We start from the raw sequence: 27,981 nt of genomic DNA on the forward strand, positions 1-27,981 counted from the left end.
TAGAGCGCTTTATTGAAATGATGTAAAGCTTCATGCGCAAAGTATAGATAGTAGACAACAACACTAGTTCAGTTCAACTGCTATATTGCTGCTTATGACAGTGATACTGTCTAGCAGGATGTAATGTGAAGGCACTCACAATGCAGGCTGTAGCCCACAGAATCTTGCAATGCTGATCAAAGTGCTCTCATGTAGAATATGTCTTCAGTGGAGACTGCAGGTCCTAGGATGCCGCACTCCTGCTGCTTAGAAAACAAATGTGTATGGCTGCCAACATGACCCTTGATTAGGCAAATACTGACTGCTCCTTCTGTGAATTGTAGTCGATGTCTTTTTATTCACTCTTTTTCTTTGCAATTAGACTAGAAGTTCTTTCGTCTTTTCAGAGGATCTGAACGGTTTTCCCATTCATGTTCATTTCTTAAAGTAAGGACTGAAAAATAAAGCACTTGCTTATATTTCTGTGCTTTGTACCTGGGGGTTTCCCACCCTCTCTTATTGGCCTATTATATATATTTTCATACAAAAATTAGCAGATAAGAGGAACAGTTTGTGTGACATTCTAAGTGTTAAGGTGAGTTTAGCACTGGTGAAATCTCTCGTCCTCAGACCTTTACTTATTCCCAGAACAGGTTACAGCAGCAGCAATGCAAACTTCCCCCACAAAGATCATCCCATGGGTTGCAATGGTGCCCTGGAGGGACCCACCCCTGCAGGCAAAAGGTCAGTTTAGTTTCCATGTCTATTCAACCCTCAATCTCTTGCCTGCAGATGCCAACAAAGGAGGACAGGTGTCCAGTGAGACCTATCTAGTGCACACTGGAATGGATCCAGAACAAAACCCCTCGTTTTACATACAAACCGCTTTGATAACTTCTGGTCACTACCAGCCAACCACCATTAGCTAAGTTTAGATGGGGGAGGGGAGACAATTCTCAGAGTACCTATAGGCATGCCTCCTTGGTTTGATCAGCAAAATGATCTCCTAGTGATGAAATGGCTTTTATCCATATCGGCTCAGGAGAAAGCTCATTGTACTTCACCCCCTTCTCTCTAGTGAAGGATGCTTTTCTTTCCCTAGACGTTGCCACAGCATTTCTGTTCCTGGGCTGATTTCCCTTTGAAGCCTATCGCTGCATCTCCTTCCCTGGTCATAGGGGACTCCACATCAGACAAAATCCTTGCCCAGGACATGCCCAACCCTAACTTCAGTCAGCCCTTTTACAGGAGATCAGGCCCAGGAACGCTACTGATGTTTCTCTCATTGCAGTACAAAATCTGCCTACAGATGTCCCCTCTTTACTTCATTCCTCCTCCCTACAACTCAGCAATATCATTGAGCATTTATTTCCTTCTTTTACCAAGTATTGGACTTGTTCAAGTGAAAGAGAGAGAGAAAAGGTTTATGCAAACATCATTGGCCAGTGGTATGTTGGGAACTTCACAACAGCTGGATTTTGTACAAACCCATATTCACATGATCTAATTAGTTTCTCATGTTATGCCATTGCCAAAATGAATACACTGGAGAAAGGTAATTAGTAGCTTACTTTCCAGAGAACTGCATCTGTAACATTCTGTTTTCTCTGTTCCAAAAACTTCCTTCCACTCTTCTGTTGAAGAATTTACTTAATCAGCTTAGTCATGTATGTGCTGTGCTTTTTTATCTAGTAAGTCACTTTGTTGCTAGTTATGTGCTCTTTGCCTGTATTTTTGTTCTAAGGCCTAGATCCGTAAAGAGATTTGGGTGCTAGCCAGTTTTAGGGACAACTGCAATCCACAAAATCCCTGCTTGGTGGCTACCTAATCCTGCAGACACCTAAACTCACAGAATGCCTAAATTTCCACTGTAAATATTCCTTAAGTGCCTAAATTTCTGTCACTGGGCATCACACTGCTGCTTCACTCCTAGCTCCCAGATGCCTCTCTTATGTCTAAGATTCCGCACGATTCTCAAGCCAGGTGTAGATAGGTGTTCCTCCCCGCCCTTGCCAGTGGGGCCTAAGCCGGAGCATGCCTAAGGGTACGTCCAGACTACCCGCCGAATCGGCGGGTAGTAATCGATCTATCAGGGATCGATATATCGTGTCTCATCTAGACGCGATATATCGATCCCCGAACGCGCTCCCGTCGCCACAGGGCGAGTGGTGGTAGTGGAGTCGACGGGGGAGCCGTGGCCGTCGATCCTGTGCCTTGAGGACCCGAGGTAAGTCGAAATAAGATATGTCGACTTCAGCTACGCTATTCCCATAGCTGAAGTTGCGTATCTTACATTGACCCCCTCCCCCCAGTGTAGACCAGCCCTAACTCCTCACATAATGGCTAGGGAGGAGGTGGTGGCAGCAGCCTCCCTTATAACCATTAGCCCAGTTGTTAGGTTACTCATTCAGGATGTAGGAGATCCTAGTTCAATTCCCCCCCACACACATACCTGATGAAGAAAATGGATTTGAATAGGAGTTTCCCACCTCTCAGGAGAGTGCCCTAACCACCGGACTATAAAGTCACTATAATACAAAGTGGAACAGCTTCAACAAGAGAGATCGAGAGAGAGACCACCTATCAATATTGTATAGTTCAGCTGCTCGGTCCCAAGAATTGATCTCAAATACAGCAAATGAGAGAGACCAAACTCTCTGCCGTGTGCAACAGCATCTCTCAAAGGACATCAGCATAACAAAACTAAAAGCAGCATTTCTTCAAAGAGTAAAAATTTGCGTGCATGCTAAGAAAGAGCATTTGTAAGATTATGTACAACAACACCACCTGGCTTGTACCACATCCAAGTGGGGTAGATTAAAGCGGGCTAGGGAATTTCTAGTGCAAGGCAGCAGGATCCACACAGATTTCCCTTGTGCACTGCAGGTGAGCATGGAGTAGATTCAGGGCCGGTGCAAGGATATTTTGCGCCCTAGGCGAAACTTCCACCTTGTGCCTCCCCTCCCCGAAATTATGCCCCAGACAATTTTTTTCTATCTGCCATGAGGCTGCATCAGCTGAAAATGAAAAAAAAAATTTTTATTCCTAACTAACAATGTGGAACATATTGTTAGTTTTTATATAATCAGTAGTATGTCTAAAGGTGCATGTGTCTTGTTAACTCTGTTTTCTCCTAGAGCTCCAGGAAGAAATCACAGCCAGTGTGGAACCGGCTGTCCAACACTATCTGTGATTTGAGGGGCATGTCATAACTATAAAGGGAAGGGTAACAGCTCTCCTGTGTACAGTACTATAAAATCCCTCCTGGCCAGAGACTCCAAAATCCTTTTACCTGTAAAGGGTTAAGAAGCTCAGATAACCTGGCTGACACCTGACCAAAAGGACCAATAAGGGGACAAGATACTTTCAAATCTTGGGGGGGGAAGGCTTTTGTTTGTGCTCTTTATTTTGGGGGTTGTTCGCTCTTGGGACTAAGAGGGACCAGACATCAATCCAGGCTCTCCAAATCTTTCTGAACAAGTCTCTCATATTTCAAACTTGTAAGTAAACAGCCAGGCAAGGCGTGTTAGTTTATCTTTGTTTTCTCAACTTGTAAATGTACCTTTTGCTAGAGTGTTTATCTCTGTTTGCTGTACTTTGAACCTAAGGCTAGCGGGGGGTCCTCTGAGCTCTTTAAGTTTGATTACCCTGTAAAGTTATTTTCCATCCTGATTTTAGAGATGATTTTTACCTTTTTCTTTAATTAAAAGCCTTCTTTTTAAGAACCTGATTGATTTTTCCTTGTTTTTAGATCCAAGGGGGTTGGATCTTGATCCACCAGGAGTTGGTGGGAGGAAGGAGGGGGGATGGTTAATTTCTCCTTGTTTTAAGATCCAAGGGGTTTGGATCTGTATTCACCAGGGAATTGGTGAAGAGTCTCTCAAGGCTACCCAGGAAGGGAATTAGCTTTGGGAGTGGTGGCAGCGGACCAGATCTAAGCTGGTAGTTAAGCTTAGAAGTTTTCATGCAGGCCCCCACATTTGTACCCTAAAGTTCAAAGTGGGGAAGCAGCCTTGACAATTCCTATCAGTTCTTTTTCTTGTTCACTATTAAAAGTAAAGGATAGAGAATACATGTCACTTATTAACTATGAGTCACTATTTGAATTTCATCAACTGTTTGACCTAAACATTAATTAAGAGATCAAGATGACTTTTCCTTAAAATTAAGCAATGTTGATTGTAATTGGAAATACACCCTTTTTAGTCGCGTATACGTCCTTCCTTCATTCTTTCATATCAAAATCTACTGCATTTTATTCTACCATCCTGAAAAGCATCCAAGAAAAATACTAACTCTGCAGGCTCAGTACGACAACAGGATTTTCAGTGGGTCCCACCCAAAACAGATGTCATGTTATCAAAGCCACTCTTCGCTGAAGTGGCTTTTGTAATTTTTTCCCCCTGTGTTCATTTTCCTTCAACAAAGAATAATGCTTTACTTGTACATATCCCCTTTATCCAAGAATCTCAAAGCACTTTACAAACATTAAGTAAGCTTCACGGTCCTGTGAGGTAAAGTAGTATCTTGTTTCCACTTTGCAGTTGGAATCTGAGGGACAGAGGGTTTAAAGTGATGTGCTCAAAGTTACACAGGAATTCTGTGGCAGAGTCCAGATTAGAGCCCAGCTGAACCCAAACCATAGTCCCACACACTAATCACTGGCCCAGCTGATACAGGCTAGCCCCATTAGACAAAAATATATGTTTGGTAACAGTTAGTTGTGATCCTGTTAAAAGATAACCAAGTCTTCAAGACAAGCCTTCCTTGGCACTGAAATTTTCATGCATGACAGTATCAAAGACAAATATCATGATTTAGGTTAGGATTTAAGATGGCTGCAAAACTGAAAATTCAATGCGGTGAGCCCCAGATTAGGTCCAGCAGTATTTTTAAGATATTAGGCAGAAAGAACAACTACTACTAGAGGCAGTGTTGGCAAGAGCACTGGTCGGGGATTCAGAAAACCTGGGGTCTATTCCTGATTCTGCCACTGGCCTACCGGGTGATTTTGGGCAAGTCATTTCCCCTCTGTGCCTCTGTCTGTAAAATGGGGTAATGATAACCTTTGTAAAGTTCTTTGAGATCTATGGATGAAAAGCCCTACACAAGAGCTAGGTATTATTACCACCTGTAATCCAATACTATTTAATTCAGTAGAATTTTCAGCTGTCTAAAAGACATTTAGACACTAGCCAATATCTTTAAAAAGAAAGAATTTTACTGCCAGGAAGATTTGTGGATTTAAAAAAAATAAAACCTGTTAGATCATATGCTGAAAGCCATTATGTTCTTAAATGTTCACCCTCAATATCCCCACCCTAGACTGACTCCTAAAGGAGGAATAAACATGCACACACCCACTTCTGTCTCAGGATCCCAGGCAGAGCAGCCCCCTCTTTTTCTTGCCTCATTTGCCTATAGTCAGGATTCGAAGCTCTTCAACACATTCCATTCATGCTCAATATAAATAAATACAAGAGTTAAAAGTTTGGGAAGCTTGGACTGCAGCCAGCTTGCTTGGTTAACTGGACCCTTTGTGGAGTTTGAAGGGTGTTTTTAAAAAGAGGAAGGAAAGAGATCCGTTTAAGAATCTTGGCTCAGCCTTGGAGTATTTCCTCCCAGCGCTCTGGCTAAACCTCAGCACAAAAGCCTGGACTGGGAGACTATGTAAACGGAGGAGGGACTCTGCATTGCTCCTCTCCTCCCAGACTAGGAGAGACATCCCCAGACAGAGCTTGGAGGCTTCGAAACCATGCTTTTCATTTGGGCTTTGGCTTTTATTTTAGTGCTTCAGGAGCAAGATTTTTCAGGTAAGTGATTCCAAGCTTGCAAGGAACAGACTGTAGGATAATTAACTTCTTGAGTGAAGGGTTTGCATGGGGAAAAAAGTAGATAATTTCTTTGTATAGGTGCTGAAATCAAGTCAACAAGGATTTTACGTGAAGATGACATAGGTAGTGTTTGTAAAGCACTACATAGGTATTTTTTTTATATAGAAGTTCATATTTTGTGCTATTAAAATGCATGTGAGCATTACAGCTCTAGTTAGAAATGTTACAGAATAGGAGATGTTTCATCACTCGTGAAACATACCATCATTGAGCTATTGCAGAAATTTTAGCATCCACAGGCTGCTTCTAATGTCCTGCATGTTTATAATTATAGCTGTGGCAGTCTTAAATAATAATGTACATACAAAACCATCTTGAATTAACTCCACATGGGCACTGGGAGATAAATGTCCCAGGAGATCAGAAAGACATTTCCTCCAAAAAAAAAAAAATCTACTTTAATTTTCCATTAGTAATAACAAATTCTGTTTCTGGTGCTTTTGCAATTATTGACTTTTACTTGTTCCTGAGCTGTCTAAGCACATAACTCTAAGCATGCTGAAACCACGGTGATGATGAGCCTAGAATAAGCACATAGACAGAGAGCACACTGATATCTATGTTTAATTTTTATTAGTAGTACATCTAGCTCTGGGCTACCCTCTAACAAAATTGCAGCTGCTTTTATGGTGAGCACTGAAATCTATTCTCTAATCAAAATTTCCATTTGGCTGGTTCAACGATTTATAGGCCCCAAGGTAACCACAAACCTTGCATTGCTGAATGTTTGTTTTATGTGTTTTTTAATAACTAGAACCAATCATTATTTGACCTCTCCTATTATTTCTTGACAGCACTTAACTTTTTTGGATTTTATGACAAGGTAGCAGGTTTTCTTTACAACCAAAATAGTTTCTGAAAAAAACTAGTGGTACCTTTCCCCTCCCAAACCTAGGCCAACCTTCGCTGTTATTGTACAAGCCTACCAGGGATTATGCCAGCTTTCAGCCTAGATGGGGCACTGTAACTTTCCTTCACTTTATACGAGTTCATTACCCTTTCCTGCATTTTGTGGCTTTCAAGTAGGACTGGCTGCAAAACAGCATTTGTGTTTCATGAAAGATTCTGAAATGTTGAAATTTGTTTTCATTCTGATCCAAACAAACATGAGCGAGACCATCCCAATAGCCAATAGACCAGGGTATTGACTGGGAGCAGCGGCTTGAACCTGGGCCTTACACATCCGAAGTGAGTACCCTAGTCATCAGGTTATGGGTATTCTGGGCCCTCTCTCTTTTGTCCCAACCTGAGAAAGTTTTCTCTGAACTAATACATCTCCACAAATTGGCATTTTCCACCGAAATCACGCATCTCTCAAAAATTCTCAACCTGCTCTACTGACAAGTAGCTTGATGAAGACTAGTGGTGGCATGGAGTCTCCTAGGTTAACACACATATGCTCCCTACGTAACGGCTGTGCTTTGCTATGGTTTGCTGGACTATTCGATGGGGTTCTGCTGCTGTTAAGGTGTACTAAGCAGTCCGGTGCACTGTAACGGCTTTCCCCTCAGAACAACTGGTTCATTCAGCTCATTCAAGTACTCCAGCGTGATACCCCGGGCTGGGCAGCTCTATAAGGTGCTCAGTGGGCTGTTCTGAACTCAGTGCTGAATGACCTTAGATCAGCAATCAGACCTGGATGATCAGCATGCCTGAGTATTTGAGAGAGGAAAAACTGCTTCAGATCAGTCTATTCCTGCCCAGACTGGCTGCATGTATCTTACAATTGTGATGTGCTTTGTATCCAGGAGTCTACACTCCACTGAATACTTTTCTCAGCTGGAGAAGCAAATCCATAGTTAAGTTTTTAAGAGCGTTTCCACTGTAAGCTAGATTTTTGTCCTCTATCCCTCATGTCATAAATCAGTTGTGAGTTAGTTCACATCCCCCAGTCACGGACATTTAATCTCCGTATGCAAGTCCAGAAGCGCTGATACACAGACTTCAACATATGCAGGGGTAACCTTTGGATGGGCTAGAGTTTACTTCACTGCCCTTCTCCTAGTGCCTAAACCCCCCCCATTCCCATAGCAAAGCACATGGAGACCCTGAATTCAGTCACTGAGGATTTTCAGCAATGAATGCATAGGGTCAACACAATCAACTCCAAAAAGATTAATTAATTAAATTATTAAGTAGCAACTTTACATAATCTTATAATGATAAAGCAACATAAATAACTTAAATGTTACAACATAACATGGCTACTTTATAATCCACATATATTATCTTCAATTATACACAAATTAAATCTAAACAGGTCAGTCTCCACAGAAATGCCGTGAGATCTAACTCAGAGTTCCCAAAAGCAAAGGTTGAGTGCACTCAAGTCTGAGTTAGTCTTTTGTCACCAAAATCTGTACAGTCTGCTGAGTCTAAAGCACTGCAACAATATCGTATTTCCTCTTGCTTGTAGAAACCTCCAACTGAAATCCATGCAGACTCTTCCTCTGCTGAAATCATTCAGTTAGCTAGTCAGCTAACTAATTAACCAACCACTTACTTTAAGTATGTAGATAAAAGAACCCTGTAGCAAAACCCTTCAGAGTTAGGGGGAAACAGCCTGCTTTCTGCTCCTGGATTCAGCTTCTCCCAGCCCATACAGGGCACATGGCCTTTTGTAAAGCAGCTGCCATGACTGCTTGCCCTCATGGAGTCTGAGTCCAGCTACAGGGAACTTATTGAGCATACCCAAAACTACCACACCCAATTCCAGAAACTTCTGGGTGCAGAGAGCTAATTGTGCATCTGCCTAGCAACAATGAACCAGACAACTCATTCCTACCCCCATAGATCTCTTTAAGAGATATCTTCCTATTAAGCACCTAGGTTACATGGACATTGTTATCTGGGAGCTCTTATGGGGGAGGGAAAAGGAAGGTTGGCACAATAGAGGGGATGTGTCTGGATACAGGGAGGGCTCTGAGCAGAATAAGATCATACGAACAAAAGAACAGCCATGCTGGGTCAGACCAATGTTCCATCTAGCCCAGTATCCTGTCTTCCAACAGTGGCCAATGCCAAGTGCTTCAGAGGGAATGAACAGAACAGATAATCAAGTGATCCATCCCCTGTCACCCATTCCCAGCTTCTGGCAAACAGAGGGTAGGGCCACTTCAGAGCATCCCTGCCCATCCTGGATAATTGCCATTGATGGACCTATCCTCCATAAATTTATCTAGTTCTTTTTTGAACCTTGTTATAGTCTTGGCTTTCACAATGTTCCCTGACAAAGCATTCCACAGGTTGACTGTGCATTGTATGAAGAATCAGAGGTCTGAAGAAGGGGTCCAAGTAGGATTGGGCTCTTTACCAGATTTAATAAACCCTTCAAAAGTCCATGTTCCAGACTTTACATTCCATTAAGTGGAGCTTAGTTTATTATTAAATTCTGTGGAGTTTATAAACTCCACATTTAACAGTCTTAACTCCCAAGAAAGCCAGGGGTCAGGTGCAATTTATAAACCCTGTGCTGTTCAGCTGTATTTATAAACTGTAGTTGATCTGCTCTGGCTGAAGGAAGCATTGGGTTTAAATGTTGGAATCTTGTACATTGAATATATACAAAGCCCTCCTTAACTAGCAAAATTGCAATATTAGGCTTCCACTGCATTTTTGGAAGTGGATGGCTGACAGTGGAAAATCGCATAAAAGTAATAGTGGACTTCATTACTGCACATAAGGTCTATTATTACTTTTCCATGGCTTGTCTGCAACTCAGCCGCAATATTTTGACAATCATCCTGCAATTCAAGTAGAGCCTTAAATATACCATATTTACACCACATGGAACAATAGGAAAATGTAATCTATCTCCCATCTACAGCAAGCTCTCAGGAGTAGCTAAGTACTGCCGGGGGGAGGGAACCACCTTTGCCTCACTCAAAGGTTGCAAAGACATGAATTACTCCCCCTGTACTGTCCTATTTCCAGTATAAGCTACCTACTCACACAAACAGCCCATACAAACTACATTCAGTATGGAGCTGACAAGCTAGCCCCAGAGCCTTCTGGCATGAGGGGCTACAACAGCTTTCACTCTCCTATCTACTAGATACAAATTAAGAGATGTCTCCTTAGGCCGAGAGACAATTTCTGTCTCATTATCTACTGTAAGAAAGATAGAGTATAAAACAAACCTAGTTAAGCAACTGCTTAATGGAGTATGTGTACCACCTTTCTTGGGGTTCTTTTAAATTCAATTGCTTAACACAAGAACAGGATTCAAGAGATCAATTTAGTTTTATTATACATCCTTAACAGCAGCAACTAATAATAATAATAATATACGATATAAGAAGTCAAGAAATGGTATTGGACTATGATTTGGCTATAACCACAATAGAAAAATAATTCTTATATTCAGTCACTATATTGGTGACTTTTTTTTAGATTTTATGACTAATTGTTGCTCAGAACAGGGCCTCACTTGTGTCAATTGGTTATCAGCTCTGGTGTTGCTAACACAACAGAGGAAAAACAAGTCAAAGCTAGTTCACAAAACAATTTGGTCAGTTACTCACATGCCAATTCACCCAAGTTTCCCTCCCAATCGATCTATGGTAGTCACCTTGTTACCTATTTCCTAATTAACAGTATTAGTCCTAGGATCTGACTAACACTCCTACAGACAGAGTGCAGTTCAAAAAGCTTGCACTCTTGGTCTCATTTTATGTCTACATACACCTAGGACTTGAAAGGCTGTGTGAAACCATTGACTATGGTAGACACATGTATATTGTTCTATAATCTTAGTTAACAGTACCTTATTCAGTTTTAAAGTTACTTTACAGCAATCTTGATTGGAACCAGTTACAAAACAAGACACCCTGTAACTCTGTGACAATCTTTAGAACATATACAGGAGCATATACATTTCCTTACTAATTAGGTACTCTGTTCCAGGAACTGATCAATTAACTGATTTGGGTCATCACTCAAGAAAAAGTCTGTACTGTATATTACTTATCATTAGATCTTTGCTCAGTCATCAGTTTTCAGCTCTGTTATTGTATCAGGTAGAGTGAAGGATGGACAAAAGTATAATCTTTTCCCAGTGCGCTAGCAGGAAACCCATATTACTGAAAAATGGGAAGACAGTTGAATGTGCCTCTCCAAGACAGACACTTGATGTCACCAGGAGGGCTCCAAGGTGGCCAGCCTTGGACCCCAGTCTTCTCCCTTCAAGTTTTTCTTTGGCTTTCTGGAAGCAATGTGCCGAAGGAGAAAGGTAGTTTTATCCTATTTCTGCTGGGTGGCGCAACTTGGTTCCTTTTCTTGGAGGTGCTGACATGGGCAAATCAGATGGTTACTCACACTTCTTCCAAAGATTCAAAATCTCCAACCAAAATGAAAGTCTTCCTCTCTCACCATCCAATCAGGGAACAAGACATCAGACACCCACCCCATCTTAATGTTTTGTAGCAGCACCCATCACTCCAATGACTGAGTGCCTCAAACATCAGACTGGTCTTCTAAAAACTCTAATGTATAGTAGTACAAGTGCCAATATATGCTGCTTATTTTCCTTCCAAATGAAGTCATCCATACGCTGCTATCCACTGACAACTGTCTTGTACAAGTGCCAGATGCAACCTACAGAACACAGTGCCTCAATCTCCAAAACAAAAAAATATATATATTTATAACAAATAAAATAAAGGGGCACCTCTCCAAGGCTCTAGGCACCCATCCCATAAGTTACAAAACCAAATAAAGTTAATCCATTTGCAGGAGCACTAAACTCCCCTCCCCTCTCATAAATCTGCTTTCCTCCAAAAGCCCACCTCTGCAGCAGTTTGCACAAGTAGATTGGCAACATGGCCTGGAGGTCAAGAGTCTTGGGCTATTTTGGACGCATGTTCCAGAATCCAAGGCAGAGGACCCATCACAGAGAATGTTGTAGCACCTGCCCCCTCTCTTTTAAATCACTGTTGTCGTATGGAACAAGGAAAAGGCTAGTCTCTCAAGTACCAACATCCTAGGGCTTGTCTACACAGTAGGTTAATGCACTCTATGGGGGTGTGATTTCTAAAGCACACTAATGTGTTGCACATTCATTGGTCTGCATAGACCCTGCTGGTAAGCACTAAAGGTTCCCCTCTGCACTTTAATGTAGGACCATTTCAAACAGCACCATGTTAAAGCACACCAGCAGGGTCTGCATGGACCAGTTAGTGTGCAAACCGTTAGTGCACTTGAGAAACCACACCTCCATAGAGTGCATTACCCCACTATGTAGGCAAGCCCCTAAGACATTTAGGGCTTTATAGACCAAAGCCAACAGCTTACACTGAACCCAGAAACAAGCAGGCAACCAGTGCAGATCATGACGCACCAGTGACACATACTATCACTGAAGCATGGGCCACTGCATTTTCTATCAGTATAAATCTCCAGATAGAAGCAAGTAGTTGCCCCAGGTAGAGTGCATGGCAGTAATTCCATCACGGGGTGACAAAGGCATGGATCACAACAGCAAGATCTGCATCCAGATTAAATGGTTGCAATCTCCTGGACAGGTGCAGATAGCAAAAATATCCTTGGACCCGGCTGCTTCTGATTTTGCCTCCAAACAAAATACTTACAGGCACCAAACAATGTTGCACAACATGTGCACATGATGGCAGAAATGATGCCAAAAAGGAAAACTAAGGACTGGTTTTGTAGTGTGCCTATTTCTTACGTTGTCTTTACCTGTATTATTAACTAATCTCGATACACAATCAGGGCCAGCTCTAGGCACCAGCAAAACAAGCAGGTGCCTGGGGCGGCACATTTCTAGGGGCGGCATTCGGGCACCAGCCATCATAGGCACCAACTCCATGGCATGGAGAAAAAGTGCCCCCACCGCCCCAGCTTGCCTCTGCTCCGTCTACGCCTGCTCCCCTGAGCGCGCCGCCGCCGCTTCGCTTCTCCCCCCTCCCTCCCAGGCTTGCAGGGCGCAAAACAGCTGTTTCGGGCAGCAAGGCTGGGAGGGAGGAGAAGCCGAGCGGCGGGCGCTCGGAGGAGGCGCTGGTGGTGGAGCGGAGGTGAGCTGGAGCGGGGAGCGGTTCCTCTACCCCCCATTACTTCCTGCGCCCCCCCACCCTAGCTCACCTCGGCTCCGCCTGCTCCCCTGAACGCGCCGCTGCTCCGCTTCTCCCCACTCCCTCGCCTGAGAGGGAGGGGGGAGAAGCGGAGCGGCAGCGCACCTGAGGGAGCAGGCGGAGTCGAGGTGAGCTAGGGCGAGAGGTCACAGGAGGAGCTGCAGGAAGCAATGGGGGGTGGGGGAAATGTGGTACCCCCGGGGGAGGAGGCGGGGCCGGGGATTTGGGGAAGGGGTTTGGAAGGGGTGGAGTTGGGGGGGGCACAAAAAAAGGGGGGGGCGGCCAAAATTTTTTTTGCTTGGGGCGGCAAAAATCCTAGCGCCGGCCCTGTACACAATGCATTGGAATTCCTTCTCTTGGTACTTCCCTTTTTCAACGAAATGCATTTAGCATTTATAGCAGGTACTGCATCAATAGCCCTAGAGATTGAAGTCCTAGAAATTAACTTTTTACAGTTAATGGGTAAATTCTTCCTCTCCAGTCTGCACTGCAGACCTTTATCTGTAGTTTGGGTCACTTTTGCGTGTTCTACACTTGCTCTTTTTAGAATTTGCAACAATGTTCTGCATTGCAAGTTGGAGGAGAATCAAGGTGCATTTGTGCAGATATGCAAATCCTTGCAACTACCTCTGGAATGGAGCACAGCAGCCTATGCACAATATACCATAAACTCAAAACAATCTTTGCATGTAACTTATTACTCCACTGAGCCTCATCAATATAAATTCCTAAAATCCAATAGCTGAACATTGTATCTTAACTGGAGGTTGGGGGTGTGCGGATATAAGCAGACCCAGTTAGTGATACAATGAGTTCATCCAGTACCTTTAACCCTGGAGATGTGAGCGTAATTGAGACTTGGGATTCATGGAAGCTGAGTGATGCCCCTAGGTAAGACCCTAACCAGCATTGATCTATGTCACAAAATCACCATATATAGTCTACCAGATTAAGCATGGCAAACAGGGGCTCAGGGCAGAGCAGGATCAACTATCTGAAGCTTGCAGTGGGCCTATTTTACACTAAACCTCCAGTTAGCTAACCACATCAGTCCCTTTTCGTAAAGCGTATAATTTGCTGGGCTAGCAAGTTATTTAAAGTGGAGCACAATAATTTAAGCAGGGAAAGGCAAAGCCCTTGGGAGGTCAGGGCTTCTAGAAACCTCTCAAACTGTTGTTTTGGTTCACCATAACTTTTCCTAAACCCACTCTAACCTCCCCACAACCCCATGGGTATTAAGGGACACTTGTGCTATGTATCAGGGCTAGAAGGATCCTTCTATTCAATTGTTACCCCCCCACCCAAACACACACTGCTGTTATCTGCATCAGTTACACCCTTCTTCTCCCCATATATATTATTCCCTCTTCCCCTCCACCTTTTGGATATTTTCAAGCTCTCACACTTGCCATCTGGTTCCTGTTTTAGTCTCACTTGTCTGTCATTTAGCTTGCAGTCTGCTCTTTTTTTAAATTTGATTTTCCCCCCTCCTCCCCACACACACTTTCTTGAGCAGATCACAAACCCGGTAACAATTCAAAGCCTCAGGGGTGATGGAATGAAGCATAGCGAGTGTTGCAAATTCATCAATTTGAAGGTCAGAATGGACAATTATGATCATTTAGCCTGACCTTTACAGGCCACAGAACCCCACCTAGTAATTTCTGCAGCAAGCCCATAACTTCTGTTGAGTTATAGCATATATTTTTAGAAAGCTATCCAGTTTTCATGTAAAGACTACAAGTAATGGAGACTCCACCACATCCCTAGGTAAGTTGTTCCAATCGTTATTTACTCTCACTGTTTAAACAAACTTATTTCTAGTCTGAATTGGTCTAGCTTCATTTTCCAACCATTGGACCATATTATGCCTTCTTTTAGGCTGAAGAGCAAGTTACTATCAGAAATTTCTTCACCATGTAGCTACTTGGAGGCTGAGTTTGCTTATCCGTAATACTAAATCAAGTTATAACGAAGTTTGGGTTTTTTTGTCAAGTAAATAATACTTTGTCAAGTAAATGATCTAAAGCTTTCCACTTACTGGCAGGGGAGCAATAAGTGACCTCTGTGAATTTGGACCTGAACCTGTGCAAACAGGCACACATTTAAGGGAAGGCATGTTTGGAAGATAATCACTACATGGATCAGAGTGGGCTCTGTATGTCATATATTTTTATTGGAGTCAATGATATTACTAATCTGAATCGCTTCATCCCCAGTGGGATTTTTCTTACTTGAACAGCTCCACTCACCCTTGGCTACAGTCCAACAGTACAACTGGCAGTTATATTTTAAGATAAACCAGAGAAAATTCTGCTTTGACATACATATATATATATATTATTAAACGATTAATGTTTGATTCGAGTGTGCTGTTAACCAACTTGGCTAAACCTACACCTGGGTGTGGGCAGCTGTTATGCAAACTTCCCTTCCCACTAGTCTTCTGCAAACAAATAATCAGTCTTGACCTATAACTCTGTCATAGGCCTCTGTGTGCTGCAATTTGTGCTTGCGTTAGAACAGAGGTTCTCAAACTGGGGGTAGGGACCCCTCAGGGGGTTGCAAGGTTATTACATGGGTGGCCGCGAGCTGTCAGCCTCCACCCCAAACCCCACTTTGCCTCCAGCATTTATAATGGTGTTAAATATATATAAAAAAAGTGTTTTTAATGTATAAGGGGGGTCACACTCAGAGGCTTGCTGTGTGAAAGGGGTCACCAGTACAAAAGTCTGAGAACCCCTGCATTAGAATAAGGACATATGTTCTCAGGACTAAACTAGGAAGATCTTTTACTTGTGAGTTGAACCAATAACATGACAGCCTAATGGAACACTGATCTTGGGAGTAACACAGGGTTTGTCCTCACTGCAAAGTCAACGCATGATATAACTCAAGTCCCATCCATGCACAAAAACCCATGTGTGGTGATGCTTTTAACTCAAGTTGGCTGAAGTGTCGGTGGTAAAGACTAAAGCTCAGATTAGAACAACTTGTCAGTGCTAACGTGACTACTCTGCACTGTGGACACAAGCTATCTCCACTTGAGTGGCGGTAGTCCTCCAATGCCTTCCCACAATTCCCTCCATCTGCCCAGAAAGGACAAACAATGTCTCACACAGTTCACTGGAAAAGAATTCATAGAGCAGCTCAACTTACTGCCGCGCAAAGAACCATGGGACATGCCCCCAGAAGCCTTAGTGCCACTCATGGGTGAGTGCAGTGCCAGTGGGACACAGCAGCTCGAATGTTATTTCATAGCGGCTGTTCTCTCCTGAGCAAGGCTAACTCCAAAGGAATAGCTTGAGTGTAGATAACGAGTTAACTCTGCAGTGAAGACGTACCCACAGAGGGGTGCAAGAAGATTTTTTTTTTTGTTTAGTTTGCTATGTCACAGCCAGCTTTTGAAAGCAGTTACAGGAAATTACTGTTACTATTTGGATTAGACTGGCCCATATGGAGATCTACAGCCGAGAGAGCTTCCCTGCATGTCATCAAGCAAAAAGTTTCAGCTGATGAGCCACGTTATGTCTAAAATCACTATGTAACCCAATATCAAATGTACACATCATCATTTACTGGTACAGCATGGCAAACATTCAACCCGTTACTGAAAGTTACAGGCCTGATTCTCTCCGTCACCGTGTGCAGTCATTTACACCAGTTCAGTTCTCATCCAGCTCTAGTAACAGTGGGAGTGCTAGTGTAGACAAGGCACATGTGGCTGCTGACTTTTCAGCAACCACATCAGACAAACCTGGTGCTTCATGTTGGCAGCCACCTGGAGCTCTGTCTACAGCACTTGTTTCCACCAGTGGTAGCAATAACCAGCAGTGGTAACACTGGGGACATTCAAAAACAAACAAACAAACAAACAAACAAACAAACTGGTATATTAGAGCTGGGGGCTGATCATTTTAACAGCATATGGAAGCTATCTGCAGGCAATGACAGAGTGCAACTGTTTGTAAGGGGAGGAAGGAGCCCAAGGTGGGCCAGGTATAACAGCAGCCACAGCCCTAAAAACCTCACCAAGGTTTGCAGTGTTATTTCATATTAGCCTTTTGGCTAAGCCCAAATGAATTAACAGTTAATTACTGTAACCATCCCCTATTAAAAGACTAAGTCCTGTCCTCTAGGGATGGAAAAGACCTACTAGATCAGAATCCATCCCAAATTACTCCATCTCTTTCCTACATTTCCATGAGAGATTTTTGTTAGCAGTTGATTCAGAGATTTACCAATTTCCTGGTCCCTCTATAGTTACAGGCTGTACCACACAAGGAATTTAAAGTTACTCAACTCATTGGCATAGACAATTCAGTACAGAGATTTTAATCAATAGAAAGGGAATGGGGAAAAAGGACAGGATAGTGCATGTAGCAGCCTTTTAAAAGTTTCCAACTGCATATACAATGGTCATAGAAACTGTAAGTAACTCTTAATAACACATGAACGTAGTTACCCCGTTACTGCAAAAAGACTAAATTTTCTGAAAAATAAGCCCTCTTTCTTAATAGTTAAGCTATTTAGCATAGAGTTGTATAAACCATTTGAATATTAAGATGTCGACCTCCAGAGTGAGTAGTTTGGATATTAAGAGTCTGCTTAGCATTTCGCTTGCAAGAAGTAGACTGTAGCCCAGGGATCTTGGACTTTGAGTTTGGAGAGAAATTTGGCCCAAAACTACTGATTTTTCTTCCAGATTGAAACATTATTGCAAAACATCTGAGGGATCTAGTCTGCTAAGTAAATACAACTGCTTGGAAGACAGGATAGTTACGTCAAAGTTTTTTCTCTTGGAGAATAGCCTGACAACCAGAGGTCAATCATACGTACATACACACACACCCCTAAATTTCCAAGAGTAACTAGTGATTTTGAGTGCGTAATTTGAAACACTGTCCCACCCTCTGAAAACCAGGCCCCTTTAAGCTATCAAATTGAGCACCCCCCAAAAAATTCACCTGTTATTTTTGAAAGTGTAATAGTGTATAAAATCTATGTATTCCAGTACAAAGAGCAGTTGGCCTTCAAGAGTTCTTTCTTATAAACTGCCTATCAAGATTTTACTCGGAGAGAGTGTGTAGATTCTACTGCACTTCCAATCTGAGTTTTCCCACATGACTTTTCTATAATAGCAGAGCACGTGCAAGGGAACACCTGAATTGTTCAGGTGGGTTTTGTCTACATGGGTATGAGCTGCTGACTTATTCTTGGCCTAGCTCTTGTTAACTTGTTATAGTTGCACTCTCCCTCACCCACAGCTTATTCCTGAAACAACTCCATAAAATCACACTAAAGGAGTCTAAGTTTCAGAGCCACCTTTAGATATAATTCTTACCCAGCTATCTTGAGATGCTCTTTGACTGTCCTCTTACTTAATCTCCCAATGAAATGTACCTGCCCTATTTTGGAAGGACTGCTGACTCATCCTGGCCCCACCTGCGTAGAGCAGCATTCAGGTCAAGCAGCGTCATGTTGAGGTGCCGCCTACAGAATAGAATCTCACTGGCACCCAGACAGACAAGGCAAAGTAAAGACAAAAGCTGGTTCTTTGAAGAAGGCCTAATTGTACCATCCCTGCTTCTAACTCCCATTTTGCCACATCGGAGTCAGCAGTATTCTCCATGGCTGCTAAGTCAGGGCCAAGATGTAAGGAAATCTAGTTGTTCCAGGCACTGCAGACTGTTGGAGGAGTTAGAGAAACAGAGAGAACCCCAAGTCACAGTCGGTGTCCAGCAGCACAAGTAGTTACCTTTCCATTCATGCCAATAGAGCCCTGTGTTTTCAATAACCTACATGAACATTATAAGGATCATAATGAGAGGAGGCAGCATTGGCTAAACACTAACTTCCTTGCATTCTGTTTCCATAAAGTGAGCAAATGAATCTGACACTTAAGTTAAAGCTGACCAAAGGCTACTTTAACAAATGTACACAACAGATGCTGGGTCCCTACTCAGACCTTCCCATATCCTCCTGATCCAGCCACCTACCATTAGATTATCCCAGTAATCAACACTAAAGAGAATAATATTCCATTTTGGGATTTTTACGTGGGGTTACCTTCCTGCATTTGCTGTACTAAGCTGAGAACAAAAGAGTTCAATGTACATCAGAGGTTATTATAGATGGCAACATTCCTTTCCATTTGCATGAATTATGTGAATACCGCACATTTTACTTTTACAGCATTTACCCATTGTGGTTAAACCTGGGGAAGTTCTCAACAAGCTGAATTAGAAACTGTTTCCTTCCCATCTGACCCGCCATTATGCTCTGTTAATAAATCAGCTTTGATTCTCATATATGCAGCGTTCTCATCAGCATACATGTAACTTTTGAAAAGAATAGCAGCAGGCAAAGTACACATGCAATTCTTCTTGACCTAGGTCTTCTAGACAGGAAAGGCTGCAACTCACCATGCTGCTGAATCAGATCGGGCTTAAATCTGTAAATTTTGGAGCTGGAGAGAGATTTTATTATCCTCTCTCAGTAGAATGGAGCTTACCCCATTATGATAGTCTTGCATAACTGTCAAGCTCTAAGTACATATGACAAATTACTGTTTCATAGTTGATATATGCAGTCAATTCTTATAGCCAGACTCTGGTTTTACTTTTAGTTCAGATAGCATAAAAATGTTTCCAGAACATCAATAGTAGCAACAAAATATTGATGACTGTAGTGTTCTGTATCCATTGCAGAATAGTTAGTAGCTATGTACAAGCCAAATTCCAGCAGTCCTTGCCGAGAGTTAAATTGGTATATTACTTTAGTAGGATTCAGTCCCAGCAGCACCACCTATTGGTGAATTCACTGAAACAAATCAAAATCTACCTTCAAAGAGAAGAATGGAAATGGTCTTTATTTAAGCACTGACTAGCCCATTTTAAAATAAAGACCAGATCACATTCTAGATTAGAAAAAATTAATCTAGCTTTAGAAAATGTCTTCTATCAGTGACACTCTAGCCTAGTGGATGGGGGGTGGTGGTGCAGTAAATGTGATATATCTGGATCCTAGTAAGGCTTTTTAACACAGGCCTACATGACATTTTTATAAGCAAACTAGGGAAATGGGGTCTAGATGAAATTCCTATAAAATGGGTGCACAATTAGTTGAAAGACTGTACTCAGAGTAGTTATTAATGTTTCACTGTCCACCTGGGAGAGAGTATCTAGTGGAGTCTTGCCTGGGTTCAGTCCTGAGTCTGGTATTATTCAATATTTTCATTAATGACTTGGATAATGAAGTGGTGAGTATGTGTATAAAATTTGCATATTACACTAAGCTTGGAAAGGTTGCAAGCACTTGAGAGGACAGGATTAGAATTCAAAATGATCTTAACAATTGGAGAATTGGTCTGAAATCAACAAGACGAAATTCAGTAAAAACAAGTACTTCACTTTGTAAGAAAAAAAAAAAAAATCAAATGCACCACTACAGAATGGAGAATAACTTTTAGGCAGTAGTAGTGCTGAAGAGGATCTCAGGGTTATAGAGGATCACAAGTTGAATGAGTAAACAATGTGATGCAGTTGCAAAAAAAAGCCATTATCATTCTGCAGTGGGTTAACAGAGGTGTCATATGGAAGACATGGGAGGCAATTGTCCCACTGTACTCCACACTGGTGAAGCCTCAGCTGGAGTAATGTGTCCAATTCTGGGCACCACACTATAGGAAACATGTGGACTAATTAAGGAGAGTCCAGAGGAGAGCAATAAAAATGATAAAAGATTTATGACCTATGAGGAAAGGTTAAAAAACTGGGCATGTTTAGTCTTGAGAAAAGATGACTAAGGGGGGGGATCAGATAACAGTCTTCAAACATGTTAAAGGTGGTATGTATAAAGAGAACAGACAATCAATTGTTCTTGTTCTACTTTCACTGGACCTGGAGAAGTAATGGGCTTAATCTGCCACAAGGGAGATTTAGGTTAGTTATTAGGAAAAACTTTCTAACTGTGAAGGTAATTAAGCTCTGGAGTAGGGTTCCCAGGGAGGTTATGGAATCCCCATCACTGAAGGATTTTAAAAGACATGTTGAACAAACACCTTTCAGGGATGGTCTAGGTTTATTTGGTCCTGCCACAGCACAGGGGGCTGGACTCACTAAGCTCTTGAGGTCACTTCTAGCCCTACATTTCTAGGATTCTGTTCAAGTAACAACTTTAGTGCAACTATTGTGGCTCTTAGCCACTTTATAACTGTACTTAAGAAATTCAATAGAATATTCAGCAGCTAATATATAATTTTGTACCCATTTCCCCTCCCCACAGCTTGTAGTAGAGCAGGGGGGTGGGGGGGGGGAAGGGAATGGAAAAGGTGGTAAGCAAAGAATCACTTCTGAGACTAATTTATTTAGTTAACTTGGACAATGTAAAGTAGGTCTAAGTTAGATGGTGAGTGAGATCACTGACATTTTGACTAGAGCTCTGAGTTGGAAGAAGTGTGTATTTGAAATGCAATATTCAAATTGCCCTCTCCCAGTAAGCACTACAGTAACTCCTCGCTTAACGCTGTAGTTATGTTCCTGAAAAATGTGACTTTAAGCGAAACGATGTTAAGCGAATCCAATTTCCCCATAAGAATTAATGTAAATGGGGGGGTTAGGTTCCAGGGAAATTTTTTTCACCAAAGACTATATTATATATACAGACACTCCCCGACTTACGCAAGTGTTCCATTCCGGAACACCTTGCGTAACTCAAATTTTGCGTAAGTCGGAAACATATACCCCACCATTATGCAAAAAACACCCTCCTATTTTTAGCTTATGGAACTTTTTCCTGTAAGTGCAGATTTGCGTACGTCGGGTTTGCATAACCCGGGGGGCGTCTGTACACACAAACACACACACACACACACACACAGTATAAGTTTTAAACAAACAATTTAATACTGTACACAGCAGTGATGAGTGTGAAGCTTGGTTGAGGTGGTGAAGTCAAAGGGTGGGATATTTCTCAGGGAATGCCTTACTACTAAATGATGAACTAGCATTCGGCTGAGCCCTCAAGGGTTAACACATTGTTGTTAATGTAGCCTCACACTCTACAAATGGAGAGAGGGGAGACAGCATGGCAGAGAGAGACAGAGACACGCACTGTGTGTGTGAGAGAGAGATGCACATTGCCCCTTTAAGTACGCTGACCCCACTCTAAGTACATTGCCTTTTTAAGTAAGTCAGCAAGTTGAGACAGCAGCTGCTGCCAGCAAGCTCCCTTCATCCTGAGGCCTGTTGTGTCCCCCCACGCTCTATAGAGATGGGGTAAGCGGGGGGCAGGAGCAGGGGGGAGGGGGACACCCTGACATTAGCCCTCCATTTCCTCTCCCCCCCCACCACACAGCAAGCAGGAGGCTCCCGGGAGCAGCTCCAAGGCAGAGGGCAGGAGCAGCGCATGGCAGTGGGCGGAGGGACAGCTGAACTGCCGGTAATTGACAGCCTGCTGGGCAGCTGCCGCACAGGGAACTTAGGGGAGCGGGGAGCTGATAGGGGGGCTGCCGGTCCACCCTGGTTCCAAGCCCCCACCAGCTAGCTGCAAAGGGCTGCTCTTCCTGCAAGCAGTGGACAAAGCAGGCAGCTGCCAAACGACGTTATAAGGGAGCCCTGCGCAAATTTAAACGAGCATGTTCCCTAATTGATCAGCAACGTAACAAGGAAACAGCATTAACTGAGACGACTTTAAGTGAGGAGTTACTGAATTCTATATTGTGGAGCAAGAAGACAGCCAGAATGGGCTAGTGGATAGGGCACTAGATTAGGAGTCAGGAGCCCAATGTTTCCCATCCCAGTTCTTCCTGTCACCTTGGATGAGTCATTTCACCTCGCAAGTTCCTATCTTTCCCCTCCCAGCCTTTACCGGTCTTGTCTTTTTGGGTTGCAAGCTCTACAGGGTGGGCCTGTAGGCTCAGCTGACATATAAATAATAATAAAATCTCTTCACTCAACTATAGGAAAGTTACTCAGAGCAACTTTGGCAAACTTTTCTTCTGATTGTACAAACATGGTTTCTAGGAAAGCCTATTCCAAAGAGAAGGTAAATGATAGTGTGTGGGGAGAGACTAGGGATAAACATAAGCTAGGACGCACATTGATCAGGACACGCAGGAAAATGAAGATCGACATATGGATGATTTAAGCAGCAGGCTTAACTTTATTAATTTAACAGTGAACATGGGCCCTCTCTGCCCCGGCTCTTTCATATCAGGCATTTAAGTGGGTCCAGTGCAGCTTTACAGGAATCTTACCATATAATCCAGGGGAGTCAATAAGTGGACCCCAGGCCAAACCCTGACCACCAGATGCTTTTGAATGGACCCCAAAATCTTTTTATTTACTTATTTTCTTCTCAGGAGACTGGACCTTGACTATGGCTTGACCAAGTTATCTGAACCTTGACGAAATAATTGACTACCACAATATAACCATAACTCCCTCTCCTCTGTGATGGGGGACAAAGGGTCCCTGAAGAAGGACCTGTCAACAAATCTTCAGGACTTGAATTTGCTCATATGCCAATGATCTGCCAGTGAGATCCCAGGTCTTTTATTTCTGGGAGCTAGCCTCTCTCTCTCCCTTCTTCCCCCTCCCCCCTGTATGGCTTCAAGTTGAGCAATGCAGATATTCTTCTTCTACATTTTGGCCACCCTCTACCTTTCCCTCAGCCCTGTGGGCTGGTCCCAGCAGTAGCCACCAGATATGGGAGTTGGCTCAGCCCTTATAGGTACTGATAGAAAAAACTCCCAATTACTTCCATGAGTGCTAGATCAGGCCCTTTTAAATAGCAGAATGTGTCACTGTTACAAGATGTTTCTCCACTATTTCTTTAGTGTTTGTCAGTCATCTTTTAATAGGAGCTTCTTAAAATTAACTCATTATTATTTGTTTAGAATCAGAGTTTAAAGCCAGAAGGGACGCCTAGATCATTTACTCTGATCTCCTGCATACCACCAATGCCATCCAGCACTCACACACTAAACCCAACAATGGAAATGAGACCAAAGGAAATGAGACCCACATTGCTCTGGGTTCTGTACAAACACAGAGACAATCCCATCCCAAAGACCTTAAAAGGCTAAATAGACAAGATGTGTGGGGTGAATTAATTTGCTCACAGCAGATCAGTGGCAGAGCTGGAAATAGAACACTCGTCTCCAGCTCACACCCTTCTCCACAGGACTGTCCTGCCTCCTGTCCTTTCACATTCAGCATTCCCAGCTGAAATGCTTGTGTCTGTGGAGGTATCATGAGTTATGAATTTTTTTTAAAAACTCTTATAGGATTTTACACAAATGCTTACAAAACCCTAAAGCAGCAGCGCATAGACACGAAAGAATTATTAAAGGAAATTCATCATGAGATGGCTACATTAATGAATGAATGCTGACAGACTCCTAACCCATACCCAGGGTCCTCTCAGAAGCTACAGACAAGAAAATGAAAAGTGCACTAATATGAAGTGAAAGGAGCTCATTAGTGCCCTCAATCAAGTTCCTGAGTAAATTAGGAGGAAGAGCAATGCAAACAATCAACAGCACTACTAAGCAGATAAACAAAGATTAACCACATTGTAAACAGCCCCACAGACACACCATTTGTCAATAAAACATCATTTGTACACGTCTTGATTATTTCTCCTCCCTGCTGTGAAACTAGAGCAACAGACACTTGTTCAATGGCAACAGGGCATCACCAAACAGATTGTATCCCTTCAAGCAGCATAAGCAAACAGGCATGCTCTTCCAGGCCAGGGTACACCACTTTCCTTAGAGAAAGGCTGGTATAGAGTCATGTGGAAGTACAGCTGCACCTCCTTGACCATCAGGATTTACATTAGTAGAGATACAGCAATGTTATGGAAAGCACAGAATATGCATATAACAAGGGCTACATGGCACGGAAGAAAATCAATGGTCTCAAAAAGCATACAGCTTGATCCCAACAACCCCAGTGTGTGTACCACAACATAACACCCCAGGGCCTGGCTTAGGAGGCTTAGTTATTAGGACCACAGGTTCAAAAATCCTATGTTGATGTTTCATTGCATTCTCTTTAACATCCCACGAGCCCTTCAGTCGTTAGAACTCCAAGCTGAGCTGCCTGATGAAAGGTTATCAACCATTAGCAATAGCAAAGCCCCATCACATCACTGTAATGGTTTCCACAGCTGCTGCAGATCCTGTCAGCATACCACCTGGAAGTTCAGGGAGGAGCGACTGGTGCAATGAACACAACACAATCCATAGGCGCTTAGATGTGATCGAAGAGGTAAGAACTGCTGCCACCTGGCCCCAAACCTTAATCCTATTAGGCTGACCAAAAAGGTGGGGGCAAAAGGCCACATTTTCAGGCAGTTTTCCTTCCCGGATTCAGTTTAGCCAGACCTTCCAGATGGGGCAAGGGCTCTTGCACTATCTGCAGCAGACCTAAATGCTTAAAGGCAGGAGATAAAATCTTGGTGCCTCTGAAGTCAATAGGAATTTTGCCACTGACTTCAGAGGAGCCAGGATTTCACCCACAGGGCATCTGCAAGTAGCTGGACCAGAGCTTCCATGGCCGTGGTTCACCACTCCAGGCCAATGGGGGCGGCGGGAAGCGGCAGCTAGCACATCTCTCAGCCCGCGCCGCTTCCCGCCACCTCCATTGGCCTGGAGCGGCGAACCGCGGCCAGTTGGAGCTGCGATCGGCCGAACCTGCGGACGCAGCAGGTAAACAAACTGGCCCGGCCTGCCAGGGTGCTTACCCTGGCGAGCCGCATGCCAAAGGTTGCCGATCCCTGCATCAGATCATTATTAATTTTGTGAGAACATTAACACCAGTTCCTTGCAGACTTCATGGCTGAAGAAGGCTGGGCTATTGCAGATGCTTAAAACCCAAATAAAGGCAGTGAATGGATTTCTAGTCAAGTCTGGCCCTTTATTGTCTTGCCATAGTGTAGGAAGCACCTGCAATACACAATTTATGTTCAGCACCAAGTATTTTCAATGAGAACATGGGCTGGCACCTAATCTGCCTTTTCTCAGTTCTTAACAGGCAGGCCCTCCCACCCTAGCTTCTCCATTGGTTGTGTTTTCCTGGGTGCTCTGCTGGCTCAAACAAACACATCCTTTCTAACCCACCCTCCAAAAGCCAACATTACAAACAGCTCAGTTTATTGAGCTGCTACATGTAAAAAAACAAAAATTAAAATTCATCTCTCATGGCCACCAGAGGTCAGTATGACACCAAAGTTATTAAACCAACAGGCAGTTCAACTGACTGGATGAGTACAGGACTTAAAACACAGTTGTAGCTAATGTCCTGACCCTCAGTTAGTTGTTTTACAAGCAGGCTTGATAGTCTTTCCCCTCCATCTTATCCTGACTTCCTTGCCTCTGTTTTTATTAGCAGGTAGAGAAAACAGTCGAGTATCTAGAGTCAGAAGTGAAGACGTTACTGAAGGACATCAGTGAAACAGCATGGAGTGCTCCAATCGCTCCTGGAATCCCCCTCATGGACATTTTTGATGGTCTGTATCTCCTAGGGATAGTATATAGTAAGGTCAGCAATAATTTTTGTTACGCTACACCAAAATATCTGATTTTCCCCCCCAGTTGTAGCCCGACATATAGTCTTTTGAAAAATCACTGGAGAGATTAAATTTTTGATAGCCTGAGTTTACTTTTGAAATGCAGAGCTTGAACACCAAATGCATGCATGCATGCATGAAGAGCATCTGCAAACCAGCAGGCCCAGAGAGGTGAAGTGACTTCCACAAGGTCACATTTCTATACAAAGTATCAGGTGGTAGCCGTGTTAGTCTGTATCCACTCCATGCATCTGAAGAAGTGTTTTTTTACCCACGAAAGCTCATGCCCAAATAAATCTGTTAGTCTTTAAGGTGCCACCTGACTCTTTATTACTTCTATACAAAATCTTTTATTGCACTCATCACCTTAGTAGCTGAGCACCTGCCAGTCATGCATTAAGTGAAGTGACTAATATCTGTCATATGTGGTTTGTTCTCTCTCCCATTCACGCTTCAAAGGGAAAAAAAACCTGTGCATGAAATATTGGGTTTTGTTTTGGTGAATTTTTTGGTTATTTAATGTACACACAGCTGGGTGTTTTGAGAAGGCAGGTTGCAGAAGTGTGCCTTGCAAGCATTGGCACATGGAGCCTGAGGTTTATGATGGACCTTGGTTCATGCGAGAGTTCATTCCAGTGCCTCAGCCCCCCTGAGAAATCTGTCTCCAGGTCAGCATCAAGAGCTGGGTTTAGGACCAAGGGCTCCTGCATCCCAGTCCAGTGCCTATTCATTAGACCATGCTGCCTCTCCATTAACCACAGTTACTAGTCAGTAATTAATGCTCTCCCTTACATTAACTATAATTTTTTCCAAAAATGAAAAAGTTCGAGGGACTACAGAATGGAAGTCAGATGTAACCTGTTTTGTAGAATTAGGAAAGACGACAATGTTCTTTATATTTTACAAGGTATAGTATATACTATTGTGGGGGGAGGGAAGAAATTGTTGAATGGTCCAAGAATTGCAGAGAGACTGCAGGTGTCTCCCCTCTGTGACCCAATGAATCAGTAGAGCCTCTCTCATACTTAAAGCCAGTCTCTTATTTGTTCTTTAAAGTGTCAAAAAACTCACACACGTGAAGTATCTATTTGGCCTTCATATCACCAAAAATAATATCAAATCTTCTTCCCACAGATGCCAGCTGAGTACCAGGACAATGGAAGAGAACAGAATTTAATAATATTCCTAAGTATGGCTGTCTTAGACAGTTGCACTTTGTTGCTTTAATAAGCCTTGTAGGATTTCTAGAGATTGAAGAGGGATGAAGAACACTGAGAAGACAATTACTTTGCATTTGTGCTTTTTAATAAAAAGAATTGCTTTTCAGACATTGTTTTAAAGCTTTATCTTATAAGCAATCCAGACCCCACACTTGACGAAACGTGCATTTGGAGGGTGAGATTTTCAAAGATGCCTTGACATCAGCAGTTTTGAAAATTTCA

At 42.9% G+C, this 27,981-nt stretch overlaps 1 protein-coding gene across 2 annotated transcripts; it reads left to right on the forward strand.

Moving 5' to 3' along the window:
• Nucleotides 1-5,387: 5,387 nt before the first annotated feature.
• Nucleotides 5,388-27,867, forward strand: LOC112105528 (placenta-specific protein 9). 2 transcript variants are annotated; one of them, XM_024198368.3, is made up of 4 exons: nt 5,388-5,792; nt 25,139-25,239; nt 26,362-26,479; nt 27,674-27,867. In XM_024198368.3, exons 1-4 carry the CDS (start codon nt 5,735-5,737, stop codon nt 27,682-27,684), a joined length of 288 nt encoding a protein of 95 aa, XP_024054136.1. In that variant the 5' UTR covers nt 5,388-5,734; the 3' UTR covers nt 27,685-27,867. The 2 variants fall into 2 exon arrangements, with proteins under 2 accessions (XP_024054136.1, XP_024054135.1); XM_024198367.2 differs by having other exon boundaries at nt 5,396-5,792; nt 26,359-26,479.
• Nucleotides 27,868-27,981: the final 114 nt, after the last annotated feature.

This window comes from Terrapene carolina, unplaced genomic scaffold (genome assembly GCF_002925995.2).
Source record: "Terrapene carolina triunguis isolate 2854851 unplaced genomic scaffold, T_m_triunguis-2.0 Scaffold148, whole genome shotgun sequence".
Taxonomy (NCBI): Eukaryota; Metazoa; Chordata; order Testudines; family Emydidae; genus Terrapene; species Terrapene triunguis.